Source organism: Lissotriton helveticus, chromosome 6, assembly GCF_964261635.1.
Source record: "Lissotriton helveticus chromosome 6, aLisHel1.1, whole genome shotgun sequence".
Lineage (NCBI taxonomy): Eukaryota > Metazoa > Chordata > Amphibia > Caudata > Salamandridae > Lissotriton > Lissotriton helveticus.
The window spans coordinates 2,082,810,215-2,082,826,084 of NC_136067.1; the positions used below are offsets into that span (position 1 = coordinate 2,082,810,215).

The following is a 15,870-nucleotide window of genomic DNA, read 5'->3' on the forward strand; positions in this document are numbered from 1 at the left end:
GTGCTGCAAAGCTTCTCGCTGCTCCAATCCCCAACTCCTCAATCGAAATTCACCACTCTGCCTGAACTGAACATTTACTACATTATATCAAATTGGGAACTATCTAGAATCTCTGTTTATTAGTGTACCATGACTGTTTATGATTTTGTTGTGTTTGTTGTTGTAAAACGCTCTCACACCCCTCGGGTCACGTCAGTGCTATATAAAACTCCTAAAATAAATAAATACATAAGAAAGTAAAGAAGAAGAAGTGGAGTCTGAAAAGAAAACACAGGACAATTTCCGGTCTGTGAAGAAAGCATCACTCATGATTAACCAGAATTTAGTCACCACAGCTTTATTTCAGCATTACAAGCTTTTTAGATCCTAGATGCTAATGTATTTCAAGAAAAAATAACTTGAATGCAGCAAGAATAATCACACAGGTGCACTTAACAGAAATGACCCCAGACAATAAGCAGATGGAAATGATTCATGGACAGCATTCTGATCTCACTCATCCTTCTCCATCTTTGAAGTGTGAACTTTACTTTTGTGGACCTGGGATGCAATTATTTGTGCCAGCAAGGGCTGACAAAATTCCAAATAAATCAAAGAGAGTATATATTTTGCCTGCAAACATGCTTTCAAGAAGTCCTCGGCAAATTTGGCGGCCTTTAGGTGAACACATGGCCTGCTTCCACTTCACCAGAAGGGATCCTCCTGGAGGGTGGGGAGTGGAGAAGGACAAAATTACAATCTTAAGTAAATATATATGTGCCTCAGTACAGATTAAGCTCAAGCGAAACAAAACATTAACATGCATTCTAATAGAAATATACAGTACTTATTGAACAAGTTGCATTTTACATGTGTTTTTACACAGTGCGTACAAAATCACAAGACATGCACTGGTATGTAACAGACATGAGCATAATACAATCATTAATATATTTAAACCATCTACTGTTGTGTATCCTTTACATTTGTGGGAGGAAGAGTGCAATATTTTGAGTATTTATAAAGTTTTCAGAATATTTAAGTTAAACTCTTAAGAAGCAAGTGGAATCACTGGGAAATTTCATAAGACTCCAAGGGGGGAGTTACCATTTTTACCATTTTTTAATCGGGAAACAACCTTTACATCGGGGTCATTAGACTGCTATGCCTTTACAACGTAATGCTGTTAGTACGCGTCATTACATCGACTTGCAGTAGATGGCGGTCTAACATAAGAAATAGTATAATTTACTATTCCAGCACCTTCCCTGCTGTTACGTAGGCTAGAGTTAGAATAGTAAATTTACAGTGCCATCTACTGGACATCGATGTAATGACTTGCGCAGTAATGGCATCGCGTTGTTACGGAACGCGATGTATTTGCATGCGTTGTACCATGCTATATTCGTTTGATCAGCTCTACGTCAGAATAACATTGACAAAGATATTGTCCAAACAGCACATTGCCTCATAAATGTCATATACAAAATACCATCTCATTAAGTGTATAGTTTCCATTACATTAGAGTAAGGAAATTTCTGTTCTGGTTCCGTATGATTTGTCTGAAGAGGTTTAGAAAAATGTTTAAGCTAAAGCCGATGAAAGCATTTTTGTTCCCTCACAGCCTCATGTATACTTGGCTGTAAAAAAAGGGAAAACATGGGAAAAGAGTGACTTGACGCTCTCTCCTATTGTTTAAAACTTTTACCCTCCGGCTTAACAATGGTGGATACATCTGTATTTAAAATTTTGGACCTCAGTGGAATGTTGGGAAAAACTGGGGTAAAAATGAGGTTTATTATGCTGCTTTCTTATTATACCTTTTCGTCCAAAAATACTTCAGGGAGCCCCATTTTTGTGATAGGAAAAGGTTTGGGGAGCAATTGCAACTCCATCAGGACTGAGCTGCATAGCTGCCAAGGTTTCAGACTGCTATGTGTAACATTTTCATAATTTCAGTGTAATTATGAGTGACATTTCAACTACTATGAGTGACACTTTCCCGCAAGAAAAATCAAGCAGTAAAGACGAGAAAACATATAAATATCAGAAATTACACCCATTAAAACTGCTGCAACTCAACAGAAATGGAAGGGCACTAACCTAGTGCTTTTGTAAACTGATTGTAGTTTTGGGAATATGCAGTGCATCATTAGTACAGTCAAGTGCTCCCGAGTAGCGGTAATTTAAAAATACTACGGGGCAGATTTACTACTTCTGGTGCATCTCTGCTAATCTGCAGGGATGCGCCAGAAGAGTTGCAACGCATCTGCCCACCCGTGCGCCACCACTGGTGCACCGCATTTACAATAAGGCGCACCGTGGCGCACGGATGGGCAGATGCCTGTCGCATCCACCCGTGGAAAGGCGGCGCATTGTTGGAGTTGTGCCGCAAGCACAACGCAGCTCCAGCAAGGCTCCGGGTGCCCCTATCCCTAACATGCTGCATTAATCCTTACGCCTGCTTCAAAGCAGGCGCAGGGTTTTGATGCAGCATGTCCCTAAAAGGGACTTAGTGAAATCTTGTAGATTTCACTCAGCCACTTTTCCGAGGTGTTCCTGAGCCGAAACGCCCCCCCCACCCCCCGTGCAGGAACACCCACATGTGGCGCAGGGCTTTACAACGTGGGTCACGTTGTAAATAGCCTGAATCATGGTGCTGGCTTTGCCCCGCCACTGCGTCACAAACGTGATGCAGCGGCAGCGCAAATCTAGTGTAAGGGGCTTGTAAATTTGCCCCACCGTCTCTAATGAAGTCACAACACTACACTGTGCACCTAGGTGGGGAAATTGTTTTTAAAATGCAGCTGCCGATGTCTCTGAGAAGTGTCCCTGTGAGTCTGTCTGTCACACTCACTGGCTCAGCCCACTGCATACACTCAGCTGCTGTACAGTAGCAAAGTCAGTCTGTCCCCAGTCACGACCATGGTAAGGAACCCCAAGAGCCGTCAATGCATAACTGGTCATGGTGGCACTGTTTGGCAAATGTGAGATGAGTGTATGCCCTAAACACCACCTGCTCAGCCTCTCCCAGACTTCTGGCATGTGTTCATGAGGAGTCCTAGTGTTGCCAGGCCGCAGCAAAAATTACTGGGGGCCCGGGCTGGGGCACAGGCTGAGGGAGGCAGATATCCTGTGCATTTTTGTGATGCCCCAGAGTGCCTTTCAAGTTCAACAGCATGGTATTATGTCTGTTTAGCTGTGAGCAGTGTGTACAACCAAAGTATGCAATATTATAGCCTTATAGCCCGCCGTAGAGGGCTATACTGGCTATTAAAGGCCCTCTCCAGCGTTAAAGGCCCCGAGCCGAAGGCGAGGGCCTTTAACAAGGGAGAGGGACTTTAATAGCGGTAGAGCCCATCTACGAAGGGTTATAAGGCTATTAGAACATTCTGCCACTAGAGGACAGAATGTTCTAACAAAAAAAACAAAGCTTTTTGGGAGCGTGAGGGAATTGGAATCCCCTCAGGTTCCCTGAAGCCTTTGTTCACAGCCAGAGCTGTGAACAAAGAAACATTGGAATGTTGGAGCTCCAGGCTTATACCAGCCATTATAAGCCCGGAGCACTCCATTGTTTTCAATGGAGCTCCCAACATTCCAATGTTCTAATATAGATTCATTCATTCAAGCATACATAAGTTCTACCACTTATTTCATCATAATTCGTACAACACTGAGTTCGATGATGAGCAGAATGGCCGAGAAACATGAAGCTTTTTTCAACACATGCCCACGAACAGCAACAACGTACATAGGGAAGCGAGAAACTATGACATTGTAAAACATACTATCTTATCGGGGAAGCGAACAGCTACTTCATAACAGCCAGAAAGCGAGCTGCTCTCATTTAAGGATGTCCTTCCCTTTCCTGCTTGTCATCATCAAAATCCCACCAGAAGAGGAGAGACACACCCGACGTCACGGGACAGAGGGCCAGAGCATCACATAGGATGAGCTTTTTGGCACAGCGCCCCATCATATTTTAATGCTGAAGTCACACCGAGTCATAGCAAATTGAGTGTAAATCTGCCCCAGCATTTGTAACTAGTAAAGTATGTCGGAAAGATTTACAATAACTGAAATGCAGGGATGTGCCAGTTATTGTGCGTCACGGCTCCGCCACCATGGATGCGCCGCATTTACAATGCGACGCACCATGGGGCAAAAATGGACAGATGTGTGACGCATCTGCTGCTCTTGGGTGGCGCTTTGCTGGAGTTGCGTCGCAAGCGCGACGCAGCTCCAGCAAGGCTCGGGGGTGTCCTATCCTTAAAATGCTGCATCAATCCTTACGCCTGCTTCAGGCAGGCGCAGGGTTTTGACGCAGCATGGCCTTAAAAGTGGCTGAGTGAAATCTTGTAGATTTCACTCAGCCACTTTTAGGAAAGTGTTCCTGTGCCAGAACGCCCCCCCCCCCCCCACTGCACCGGAACGCCTACATGTGGCGCAGGGCTTTACAACGTGATGCACCTCCCAGATGCATCACGTTGTAAGTACCCCAAACTATGGTGCTTGTTTCGCGCCGCCGCTGCGTCACCAAAGTGCTGCAACAGCGGCGTAAATGAGGCGCAAGGGGCTAGTAGATCTGCCCCGTCATTTTTTTTCAGGTAAGCAGCATTTAAGCAAATAGACCATCAGTTTTCCTGTCAAGAGTCCCATGTTAATAATTGTTTGTCTCCTATTTGCACTACATCATGGCATCCTGGAGTTCTGGGTGAGTTTTAAAGGCAATCTTTTCACAAGTTGCATCTTCACCTGAACTTACTTGTCTAGGCGTTTTCTCTTCACAAGGATTCAAACAAGTACACCTGGAAAGCAGCACCAGCCAGGTGCCCAGCTGACGTCTACAGTTGTCATGTGACATCTTCTAATCTCCCTGTATGAATACTACAGAACACAACATCACAAGTGAGAAAATGAATCAGCTGGTGCAATTGTACACTTTTGTTTTTCTTTTTCTCTGCAGGGGAAGCATTTTTCCTCATGAAGAAAAACCATTGCCTACATTCCCCCCTGCTGTGGTGGGTGGTCTGTTCCCATGCACATTCTGGAAGCTCTCTGCTGGAGTAGGATTATGAGCATTTCCAGAGTGGGATAGGATAGAATTGCAGAGTGTGACTGTACACAAATAAACATGCTATTGAGGGATTCCCAATTTACAACACAAATATGCCTTGGGACACTCTCTTTCCAAATGCATATTTCTTGGCGCTGCTAGTGGAGAAATCTGAAGTCGTGAATGCATGTACACCTGCCAGGAATCCTTGTGTGAATTCCTTGGAAGCATATCTGGAGATATTTTTAGCCCTAAATGTCTGTGTATGACCAAAAATACCCTGAGCGCCCTCACAGGCTTTTTGTATCAATAAGTGATGAATCTGATCAAAGAAACATTTAGGATGCTTGATTATAATCAACTCCCTATATATATTAAACATTTCAAAACATATGCATGAAAACACATACATACCACTTAACCTATTCAAGGCTCTCAGCATCTTTAAGGTCGCGCAGACTGCATTTTGTTTCAGTGTGAAATCAAGGATGAGGGGGCATTTATCGCCATCCCTCAAAAGGCGGGGTGGTAAATTCGCCTGAAATTTTTGTATATTTTGATAGTCGGTGCTAAAGTGGGTAGCACCAATGAAATACACCGCGGCTGCCCAATCCTCATCAAACCCCACCTCCGGGCTTGGCGGGAACTGTAATCTAAAATAAATGAAAAAACAAAGAAAAAGGAGTCAGAGATGAAAAGTACCCTTAAACTAAACAAACAATACAACTGCAGATCATGAAACCTGACTCCATTCAGTAGAATATGCACCAGTGATCTGGTCACTAGGTGGAAAAAATAGGAAAAATATAAAGCATTATGTGAGGAAGAGTGAAATGCAGGTCTGTTCCATGTACTATTGTTCCACAGCCAGACATCCTCTAAACCTGGAAGAATATTATTCCTCACTGTACTCATCCCAATGCGATACAGTCATCAGTCATCAGTGGTACCTAACAGTGGGCTGAGAAGAACATTAAAATATGTTTTTCTCTTGGAAGCAAGATAAGGAACTAAGGGCCATTTTATCAAGAAAGGGCGATACATTATCGCCCCCTTTTATCGGCAGGAAACTGCCGCTAAAGCAGCGATAATAGGCTTGATAATATGCCCTTGTGAATTCCCATAGCAGCCCAGGTTCTGGTGTTAACCTGGGCTTCTATGGGAATTCACAAGGGTGTATTATCAAGCCCATTATCGCCGCTTTAGCTGCAGTTTCCTGCCGATAAAAGCGGTGATAATGTAGCGCCCTTTCTTGATAATATGGCCCTAATTTCTAAAAAAGTAAGGATGTTGACAGTAGGGTTAGAAAAGACACATAGAACGTAGGGGCACAAGGCCTAGAGGTTGACATCTCCCAAATGTGAACGTTTGGAACTAAAAGCAGAAATGTTGATGATTGTGATCTTGAAATCACTACGTATAAATCTTGATGTGAAAGGAGATTCCTCTCTTAAAAAATGATGTGTTTATTATTATTATTATTATTATTATTATAATTAAGTTTATAAAGCGCTCAGCTACCCGTAGGTTTCCCGGCGCTAAAACCAAAAAGATGAGAGGGGAGAGTCAGAAGAGAACTGTTAGATGTTGAATAACCAAGTTTTTACCTGTCTGCGAAACCTAAGGTAGTTGGGTTCAGTTCGTAGCTGGAGGGGAAGAGAATTCCAGAGTGAGGGGGCAAGCCAGGCGAAAGAGCGGCCACCCATTCTGGCTTTTTTAATTCTGGGAACTGAAAATAAGTGTTGGCTAGAAGATCATTCCTGAAGGTATGATATTTCAGGGGGTAGAGAGTGCATTTCGTGATGGGCAAGACTGCCTTTTTGCACTCCTCAACTCTCTGATGTTCTATGTTCTACTGTATGCTTGCTAGAAAACATGTATGCCAGATGTCACACATGAACTCTCTTTTTTTCTCTTTTTTCTTGTTATATCTTACCAACAATCCATGGCCCATGAGCCAGTTCCCTCACCATCTAACACATTTATTTTATTTTCTGTTCATTCACAATAAGGTTGCAACTCTAAGGAGCGTATCGACTCTATGTAGCTATGTCATGGTCATTTCACAAAGTCATGAAGAAGACCATTGAAAAAAGAATCAACACAAGCATATGCAGCAGGGGTTGCAAAGAACATTGATGTGATGGTCGTACCTTTGCTTTTACACCTGGAATAAGCAAAGGAAGACACTTCTGTCTTTTTGAATTAGGATTCAAGTTTTTTATAGCCCATGCTGCATTAGTCATTTGGAATCATCCTAACCAAGAGTAGATGTGAGGAAATGCATTGCAGGTTCATGGGGTGGGTGGTGGTGTGAGCCTTTGTCAAGCAAGTTCCAAAATCCTTACCACAAAAGACACCAAATTAACCTGTGCCTGCCCCTCTAGGGCCTTGTCAAAAAAGTAGTCAGGCTCAAATTAGAAACAATGTGTGAAGTGTTTACCCATACTAAATAAGAAAAAAGGAAGTAGAATTCAATATTGTATTTGACACCAAAATGACAAACATTTAATAGGTAGAACAGGAGATAAGCCATTCCAAAGATTTAGGTAAGTACAGTGCTTAAAACTACGAAGCACCAAATGTGCTAGTCCGGGTGAAAGCCACACATTTAGGGCCAGATGTAGGTAATTCTATTTTACCGACTCATAAATACCGAATTTTGCCGATTCGGTAATTATGAATCGGTAAAATAGAAGGAGGGAGATTTAGGTAAATTCGGTAATTGAATTACTGAATCTGTCAAAATCGGTATTTACGAATCGGTAAATACCGATTTGGTGATGCCCATTGATTCCTATGGGCCTTGAAGCCCATAGGAATCAATAGGCAATACCGAATCGGTATTTACTGATTCGGTAAATACCGAATCTTGCAAGGGTGCAGGGGGTGTCACTTTGACACCCTCTAGCACCACAAATACAGGCATGTGTGCCATGTGGCACACAGACATGCCCTAAGGGCATGTCTGTCTGTCACATGGCATAGGTGTGCATGCAGACATGTGCATGCACACCTGGATTCGGTATTTTACCACCCAATTGGATTGGGTGGTAAAATACCGAATCTGTAAGGCCTGTGGCACTCTCAGGAGTGCCACCTACATTTGGATATACCGAATCGGTAAAAGTACCGATTCGGTATTTTACAGATTCGGTAAATTTACCGATTCGGTAAATTTACAGATTCTGTAAAATATTAGCCCCTACATCTGAAAACCCAAATACCGGTCGGTGACGGCCGAATTCGGCCGTTACCTACCGGTATTTGGGATCCTACATCTGGCCCTTAGTCTGACAGCGAGCAGCATGGGCTGAATACAGAGACCAGTTAGTCCCACTAAAAAAGTTAAGTTCTCAAACTCCAGTGTGCAGAATCCAGTTTGTGGTGGCGGTCATGAGGAGCAGGGAAAGCATTGCAAATGGTCATTGCTGTAGCTCGAAGAGCAGCACAGGCATCGATGTAGCATGAAGATCTTGTTGCGGGTCATGGACAGTATTTGAGGGAAGGGAAGAGGTGTGGGGCAGTGGCCAGGGAACCTGACTCCGGACCACAGGGTTCACGGTTCTATCCCTGGTGCAGGCGGCAGGTTAGTTTAGCACCTTGTGACTCTGTGCAGTGGCTGGTTTAATTTTCCCAACGGCCCCCAGTGCCTTGACACCCTGGGTAACTGTGCGCTTAACAAATACTGGATTTCATTTAAGTTCATTTCAAATCAAATCAAAACAGCTTTATTTGGTGACAACAGGGCAAACACCTTGTATCTAAAGAAAAATCCATTCAGACTATTATTCATAAGCATTAGCAAAAATGTATTGTAATAAAATATGTACAGATTTGACTTCATGGGGAAAATAACACAATAAAATAACAAATTCATTTTCCAAAAATTCATAAAATACAATCTGCCACTTGTTCATGCGATAACGTGCGAGTGCTATCAGTGCAAAAGAATGCGATTAAGGAATGGTATTAATCATCATCTTTTTCATACGGCAAAGCGTCCAAGAATGCATAAACTTTTCTTTTTCTAATTAATTGTTGTATGAAGCAGATTACAGAGCTAATCATTTTCATAGTGTCCAAGCTGCACATAAAATTAAACACATCCTTATAGTTAAAAAGTATATATTTTTTAAAAAGTGGTTTCAATACAGTTTTTCGAATATCCATATAAAAAGTACAAAAAAGAATAACATGCAGAGTAGACGGTAAATTTTACCATCGCATGGGCAAGGGGGCAGAGTTCTGTGCCATTTCTCTGTTCTTGGGAATGCAGTTAAATGGTGTAAAGTGCTCTTCCTTGGCCTGGTCAGATAAACTCTGTGCTGAACGTTCTGGACCAAGATAAGACATAACTGAGTACCTACCCCTCATATATGGACGTTCACAATAAGCTGCCACTGTCTGTTTTCGCATAATCGTTCTATCCCTATTGTGTTCAGCGGCAGTAATATATCTCGAATTCAGGTCGCTTTTACTATATTCTTGTATGCTTATGGGGTCGTCTGTGCTCATTTCACATTTTTTCAAAAAAAAAAAGTGACACGGCCATGATATTTTCAATTTTTCATACCATGGTCTAATGCTAGGCAATATGTAATTAACAGCCTGATTCATCAACGGGCCGTTTTGCGTGGCCCTAATAGCGAATCATAGAGACTCGCTATTGAGGACACGCAAAACGGTATTCATGTAGGAATTGCTAAATAAATAGCGATTCCTACATGTTCTCTATTTGCGAGTATCAATTTGCTACTCGCAAAAAAAGGAAATAACTCCCCATTCATTCCTATGGGCCAAAAGGCCCATAGGAATGAATGGGGAGTATCCCTTATTTGCGAGTAGCAATTTGCTACTCGCAAATCAGATAGCGATTTTAAGGGTGCCAGGGGTGTCCAAAGGACACCCTGTGGCACCCCTAAAATGCACATTTGAACAGGTGTTGCGCACACACATGTCCAAAGGACATGTGTGTGTGTAACATGCAAAAGAAAAAAATGCACTAAAGTGCTTTTTACACTATTTCCGCAATTTACCACCAAGTCAGACCTGGTGGTAAATTGAGACCAAATATTGCGATTTCGCTATTTCTATTTGGTTGATGAATTGCATTTAAGGAATCTCTATTAGAGATTCCTCAAATCCAATTCCTCGCAAATATGCGATTTCGCTAATAGTGATTTTTGCATTTGGGATGATGAATACCAAATGCAAAAATCGCACTCGCAAAGGGCCAGATTCTCAGAATCTGGCCCTTTGCGAGCGCAAATCAGCTTGATGAATGAGGCTGCAGATCTTTAGAAAATGTTGTTTCTTCTGATCCAGCGCTCCTAATGAAAAACTGTCTCTCCAACGCTACCCAACACCACAATACTCACCATTAATCATAAATCAATAACACAGGCCCATAAACCGGCGAGACAATTTTTGAGCGACTAAATCATGTGACCTAATTATTCAGAACTATTCACAAACTATTTACATGTTTATATACAACTGCAGTTTATCATTTCTTACCATGGTGTTTAATCATTTATCATTTTAATTAAGTCACTAAGGCGAATGGATCAACTGATGGCAACTAGACCATGAATAAACAAGACCAGCTTGTCTTTTCAAATCTAATTTTTATTGACTTTATTATTCAAAGAAAGAGCATTCTCGGTTATGAATCTTTATTTAATAGCAATATGAAAGCAGCATTTATTAAGGAAATTACTTATTAGACTGACATTCTTAAAGCAAATCAATAGCATGAATTAAAAGGCAAAATAACAGTTTCCATTCCCTAATTCTGTTTCCCTGCCTAAAACTCACTCCACCTAAAAAGAATAATCATCAAAGTCTGCTATCCTTACGTGCGCCTTCAGGAATCGGAAAGCGAGAAGCGCCCTCCTGCCCATGGGGCCAGGTTTTATACCTTTCTAACTAGCTAATCTTCCCAATTTTTGTATACTTTCTTTGCCATCCAGGATTCCCATTGGCTGTCTTATGTCAGTCCACATTAGGTCATCACCGTTTCCAAACCAAAATCAGGCTTTTCTTTAGGCCTATTGTCCTTTGCTTTCGTGACATTTGGCTTCCTCGAAAGTATTACATTTCTCTCGAGTTACAGTTCACAACTTCCTTGTCTTGGCAAACTTGCCGTTTCCTGTCCTTGAGCCTTCTTCTCCAAGAGCACGTTTAGCAAAACTTATTGAACTGCATTTTCTGACAAAACTGTCAACGTGGTAAAAGTTTCCACTTCTGTGCAAGTCTCCTCTCTGGACAAGATTTGAAACACCGTCTTTTTGCAGGCCTTAGGCTTCTCTCGGAAACTATTATTTAAACAAACGCAAGACATCATTTAATTAAAGAATTGAGACCCATTCTGTTACCCACCCCCTTCGCTAATTAAAAACCCGTTAATTTATGTTACCTAGCTTTAGCACACAAAGCAGCGTTTATATCTACCTTCTTCTTCAAGAACTGCTGGAACTCTTTTATGCGTTTTTATCACAGAAAGACATAACATAAGCACATAAATAAGCACATGCCATTAGTTATTCAGCCGCATTTAATACTGACAAAGACAATAGACAAGGTTAGTTTATTATTCTCTTCGCATCTGCAACATAAAGCACAAATGTTAGTCCCACGTGTATTTCAATAGGTGCATTTTAAAACTAAGTTGATTAATAATTTCATCACATACTTGTTAATACTGTTATACTTATTATAGAAGTTTAACTTTGCAGGTTTGAACAAAATATTGTTCATCAACTTGCTCCATCACTTCCTTTGACCATAAACCATTCCAGAGTGTAAGGGCAGCTATATTGAAGGTATCACTAAAATATGGGACAAACAATTCCTTGTGTACTATCATGTTTGCAGTTGCACTGGGGACTGCCAATAGTCTTTTTAGGAACTTATTTTCGTTAATTTGAAGGATTATCGTGTTTGCTCTCCCCCATATGGCGGCTCCGTAATTAACTGCTGGGACACACTTACTCCTATACAGGTTTAAAATTTCTCGCAGAGGTTAGTTTCCAAGTTGTGATGCAAACCTACAAATTCCCTCAGTCGTTTTTAAAAATTTAATTTGACATAATTCAATATGTGAGTTCCATGTGCCGTTATTACAAAATAGCAACGCCAAATATGAAAAAGTCGGAGCTCTGCTTATAAAAACCCCACCCACATGATGCTGTCTACACTTTTGTCTCTTGCCTCCACATAACATTACAAATGTTTTTTTAAGTTCAGCTGCAAGTCTATGTTAGTCATATATTGGGAAAAATGTTCTATTAGGCATTGTAGGCCGTTTGCAGTTCTGGACATTTGGACGGCATCATCTGCATATAAAAACACGGGGGTGGAGCGTATTCCAACTTTTGGAACATCTAGAGGCAATTTTAGTAAAAACCAGTCCTCAAGGAAAATAAACTACAAAGTCAGGCGTGCATTCCCCTAGTTTTCCATACTGTACCCTTGAGGTTAAATAGGTATAAATTTGTGATAAAAGATGGATTATTTCTATAGGAGCTTCAAGCACTCTTAACGTTTGCCATAGTTTTTGATGATTAACTAAATGGAAGGCACTAGTCAAGTCTACAAAGTTCCACAGGATCAGAATGGGCATGGGGGTCCTATATTTCTATATGGTGCTAGTTTCAAGTGGAAGATATTTCTGGAGCTTTCCCTCACAGCAGTTTCTTGAATTTCCTACCTCCTTGGCCTTTTCCCAGGATGTCCGAAGTCACAAATGGCTAGTGTGAAGTTCCTTGTGCGTGTCCTGAGGCAGTGTGACTGCTCTCCCCGGTGCACCTCCACCACTTAGTGTTGATCCCTGAGGCCGCTGAGCTCTGTCACACAGGGAATGAGGCCCTCCTCCACCCACAGGCTCTTGCCTGCACCTCATCCCTGGTGGTCTAGTAGGAGAGCACTCAGCTCTTCTGCTGCTCTGCCCCTTTGGCCTTGTTTTCTCTTTTCTATCTTGTTTTTGTCTTCCATCTCTCTTTTGCCTTTCCTTCTATTTCTGTCTGTTTCTCTCTGCTTCCTCCTTTTCCTCTAATCCTGTGCTGATTTTTCCCTGTGCTTTACCCCCACTGCTGCTGCTCCCAAGGCCCCTCCAGTGTGTCCTTCCCACCTTCCAGCTGACCCGCTCTCCCCTGATCCTCTCTTAGTGGTGGCCACTGCGTGGCAAGAAGAGCCAGACTACTGACCTGGTCAGTGTGACTGCTCTCCCTCACGCGGCTCCAACACTAAGTGTTGACCCCTGAGCTCGCAGGTTTTTTAAGGCCCTCCTCCACCCGCAGGCTCCTGCTTGCACCTCACCCCTGTTGGTCTAGTGGCAGAACACTCTGCTCTGCCCCTCTTGCCTCTATATTTCTCCTCCTTCTCTCTCTTTTGCCTATCCTTCTATTTCTCTCTCTTTTCTCGTTTTCCTATTCCTCTGCTGCTTTTCCCCATGCTTTTACCTCGCCGCTGCTGCAACAGCCCCCCCTCCAGTGTGTTTTTGCCACCTTGCAGCCAACCTTCCCTCCCCTGATCTGTACTTAATTGCGGCCGCTGTGCGGCCGTGCTGCTGGCGTTCCACTGGTGTGCCATTGGCAAGCTTGTCTGCGCTCGTCCATGACCCAACCGCAACCAGCACCGGGGACGCTGGTCCTCCAACCTACCTCTGCTACAACTCCAGCATCCTCCACACTCTCAGCCCCAGAAGCATGAACAACTGTCAGCTTTCAACGCAGAGCAACACCCAAGGCCCGTTCTCCTGTCTACACTGCTGCTGTACCTTCACCCAGCTCCGGACCCCAGCAGCAGCCCTCAGCATATCAGACCTCACCGCTCACAAACCGCTCAACTGCATCCTCCTCTATGTGCGCTCTCAATACAAGAACACAATAGAAATCGGGAACCTCCTCAACACCTATGCCCCAAATATCACCTTCCTCACAGAAACTTGGCCCAATGCCAACTCCATGACTGACATTGCCACCGCCATTCCCGACAAATACAAGATCCTGCAGAATGACCGCCCCATTGACCCAGGAGGAGGCATCGCCATCGTTCACAAAAGCACCCACTACATGACCCCGACTTAGCATAAGGAAACAGTGTCTCCTACAGCCACACTATAGAACCCCTCTGGACAGACCACCACTGCTCATAACACCAAAGTGCTCTTCTCCATCATCAAGAAGTTTGCCAAACCCTGTAGCAAAACAACATACGTCCCCCTCCCAAATCCTCTGCAACAGACAGCACCTTTTTTGCATCATGAATAAGATGATCTATGAAAACTTTGATAACCAAGACCTCCGTACTGCACCAGCTCCTCCCCAGACACACCACCCAACAGACCCTGCTCACTTGGACCCCACTCACGACGGAAGATACCTTAAAGACCATGAAGAGCATCCACTTTGGGGCACTTATAGGTAAGCATGGGCGGATCTAGCGGATCTCGCGTACGTGAAATTGCGGATTTACGGATTCGCAATCCGCGAAGATACGCGAACTCTTGCGGATTTGCGGATTTTCCCGTTTTTTGTGTTGGCGAGCGTTCGCGCCGATTTTGGGACAATTTCGCAATTGCGAACTTACTTTTCGGCACGCAACGGCCGCGACTATGTTGTTTCTACGTCTGGTTTATCTCACAGGTTCACAGCACCCTCTGTTTCACCACTGCCACCCTCTGGGACACCCATGCCACCCTCTGGTACATCCTCACTGCCACCCATTAGGTTTGTTTATCACTGTAGTTTATGGGGGGTGAAAAAAGCAAGCACACCTCCCCTACTTCAACTGCCATGAATTAATTTGGGGTTGATTAATGTGTCAGTTATTTAGAAAGTTCCAGTCTGGCTGGCACCTGCTTCCTTCCTTATCTCTAAATTGCTTTCTGTTGCAGTGAAATTTTTTTTCACAGGACCTTTATGGTCTACTTGTAGCTATTCTATGAGCCTGCTGTTTGGGTCATAGCAGGGTCATAGAATAGTTGCAAACTCTGGAGGGGCCCCTCAGGAAGCACTACAGTGAATGTTACAAATGTTAAGTTTGAACTTTTGCACCTGCTCATTGCTTTCAGTTTAGCAAAAATCGTTTTTTCTGCAATGTCGCGCGTTTTTTGGGGCGCGAATCCGTGCGAGATCGATTTCGGAAGCCGCGAATGCTTGCCAATACACTAATTTTTTTTTTGCGACGTGTATATTCGCGTGCTTTTGTGCGTGTTCGCGAGGCGCTTGTAGCTATATGTTTGCCAAGTTACCCTAGCGGTCGTACGCGGGCGCGGCCATCTTGTTTGCGTGACGTAATTCCGTTTCCGGCCGCTATGTGTAATCTCGCAAACTGTGCTGCTCGCTAGTACAATTTTGCGCGTGCTCGCAAGGAAAATCTCGCGCGAACTTACCCACGCGGTCGTGAACGGGCGCGGCCATCTTGTTTCTCATTCATTGCTATGGTTCTGGGCATGCTTTCTGTATCCTCTCTGAATCTCTGCCATCCTTTGCTTGTTTGAAGTTTATTTAATCTATTTTACTTATTATCTATCCCTCTATTTTTCTAGCTGTATATTTTTGTGTTTTCTGCTACTTTTAGTTACTTTTAAACTACTTTTTGAAACTCTTTTCTTTTCTTCTTCACTATTCTATTTCTTCTTTATCATTTAAGTTTATTTCTGCCCAGACCATGGTAAAGGGAGCCGGGAAGCACCCTGAGAAGGGGAAGGGTCCCGCACCCCGTGCCCAGCTCCCGTGCGGGCGTTTGAGGGGGGAGCAAGTGGTGCCACGGGAGATCTTCAGCGCGGAGGAGGTGGCCGCGCTCATCTTCCACGTCCAGCGCCGCC

At 43.4% G+C, this 15,870-nt stretch overlaps 1 protein-coding gene across 1 annotated transcript in view; it reads right to left on the reverse strand.

Annotated features, from left to right (window-relative positions):
• Positions 1-321: 321 nt before the first annotated feature.
• The window catches only part of LOC144764021 (protein LEG1 homolog), a 108,428-nt gene continuing 92,879 nt past the window's right edge, over positions 322-15,870 (reverse strand). The window contains exons 5-6 of the mRNA XM_078650153.1: positions 5,451-5,689; positions 322-702 (exon numbers count right to left, since the gene is read on the reverse strand). Of these exons, the coding sequence (XP_078506279.1) occupies positions 527-702; positions 5,451-5,689 (415 nt within the window). The 3' untranslated portion in view covers positions 322-526. The remainder of the gene's footprint in view (positions 703-5,450; positions 5,690-15,870) is intronic.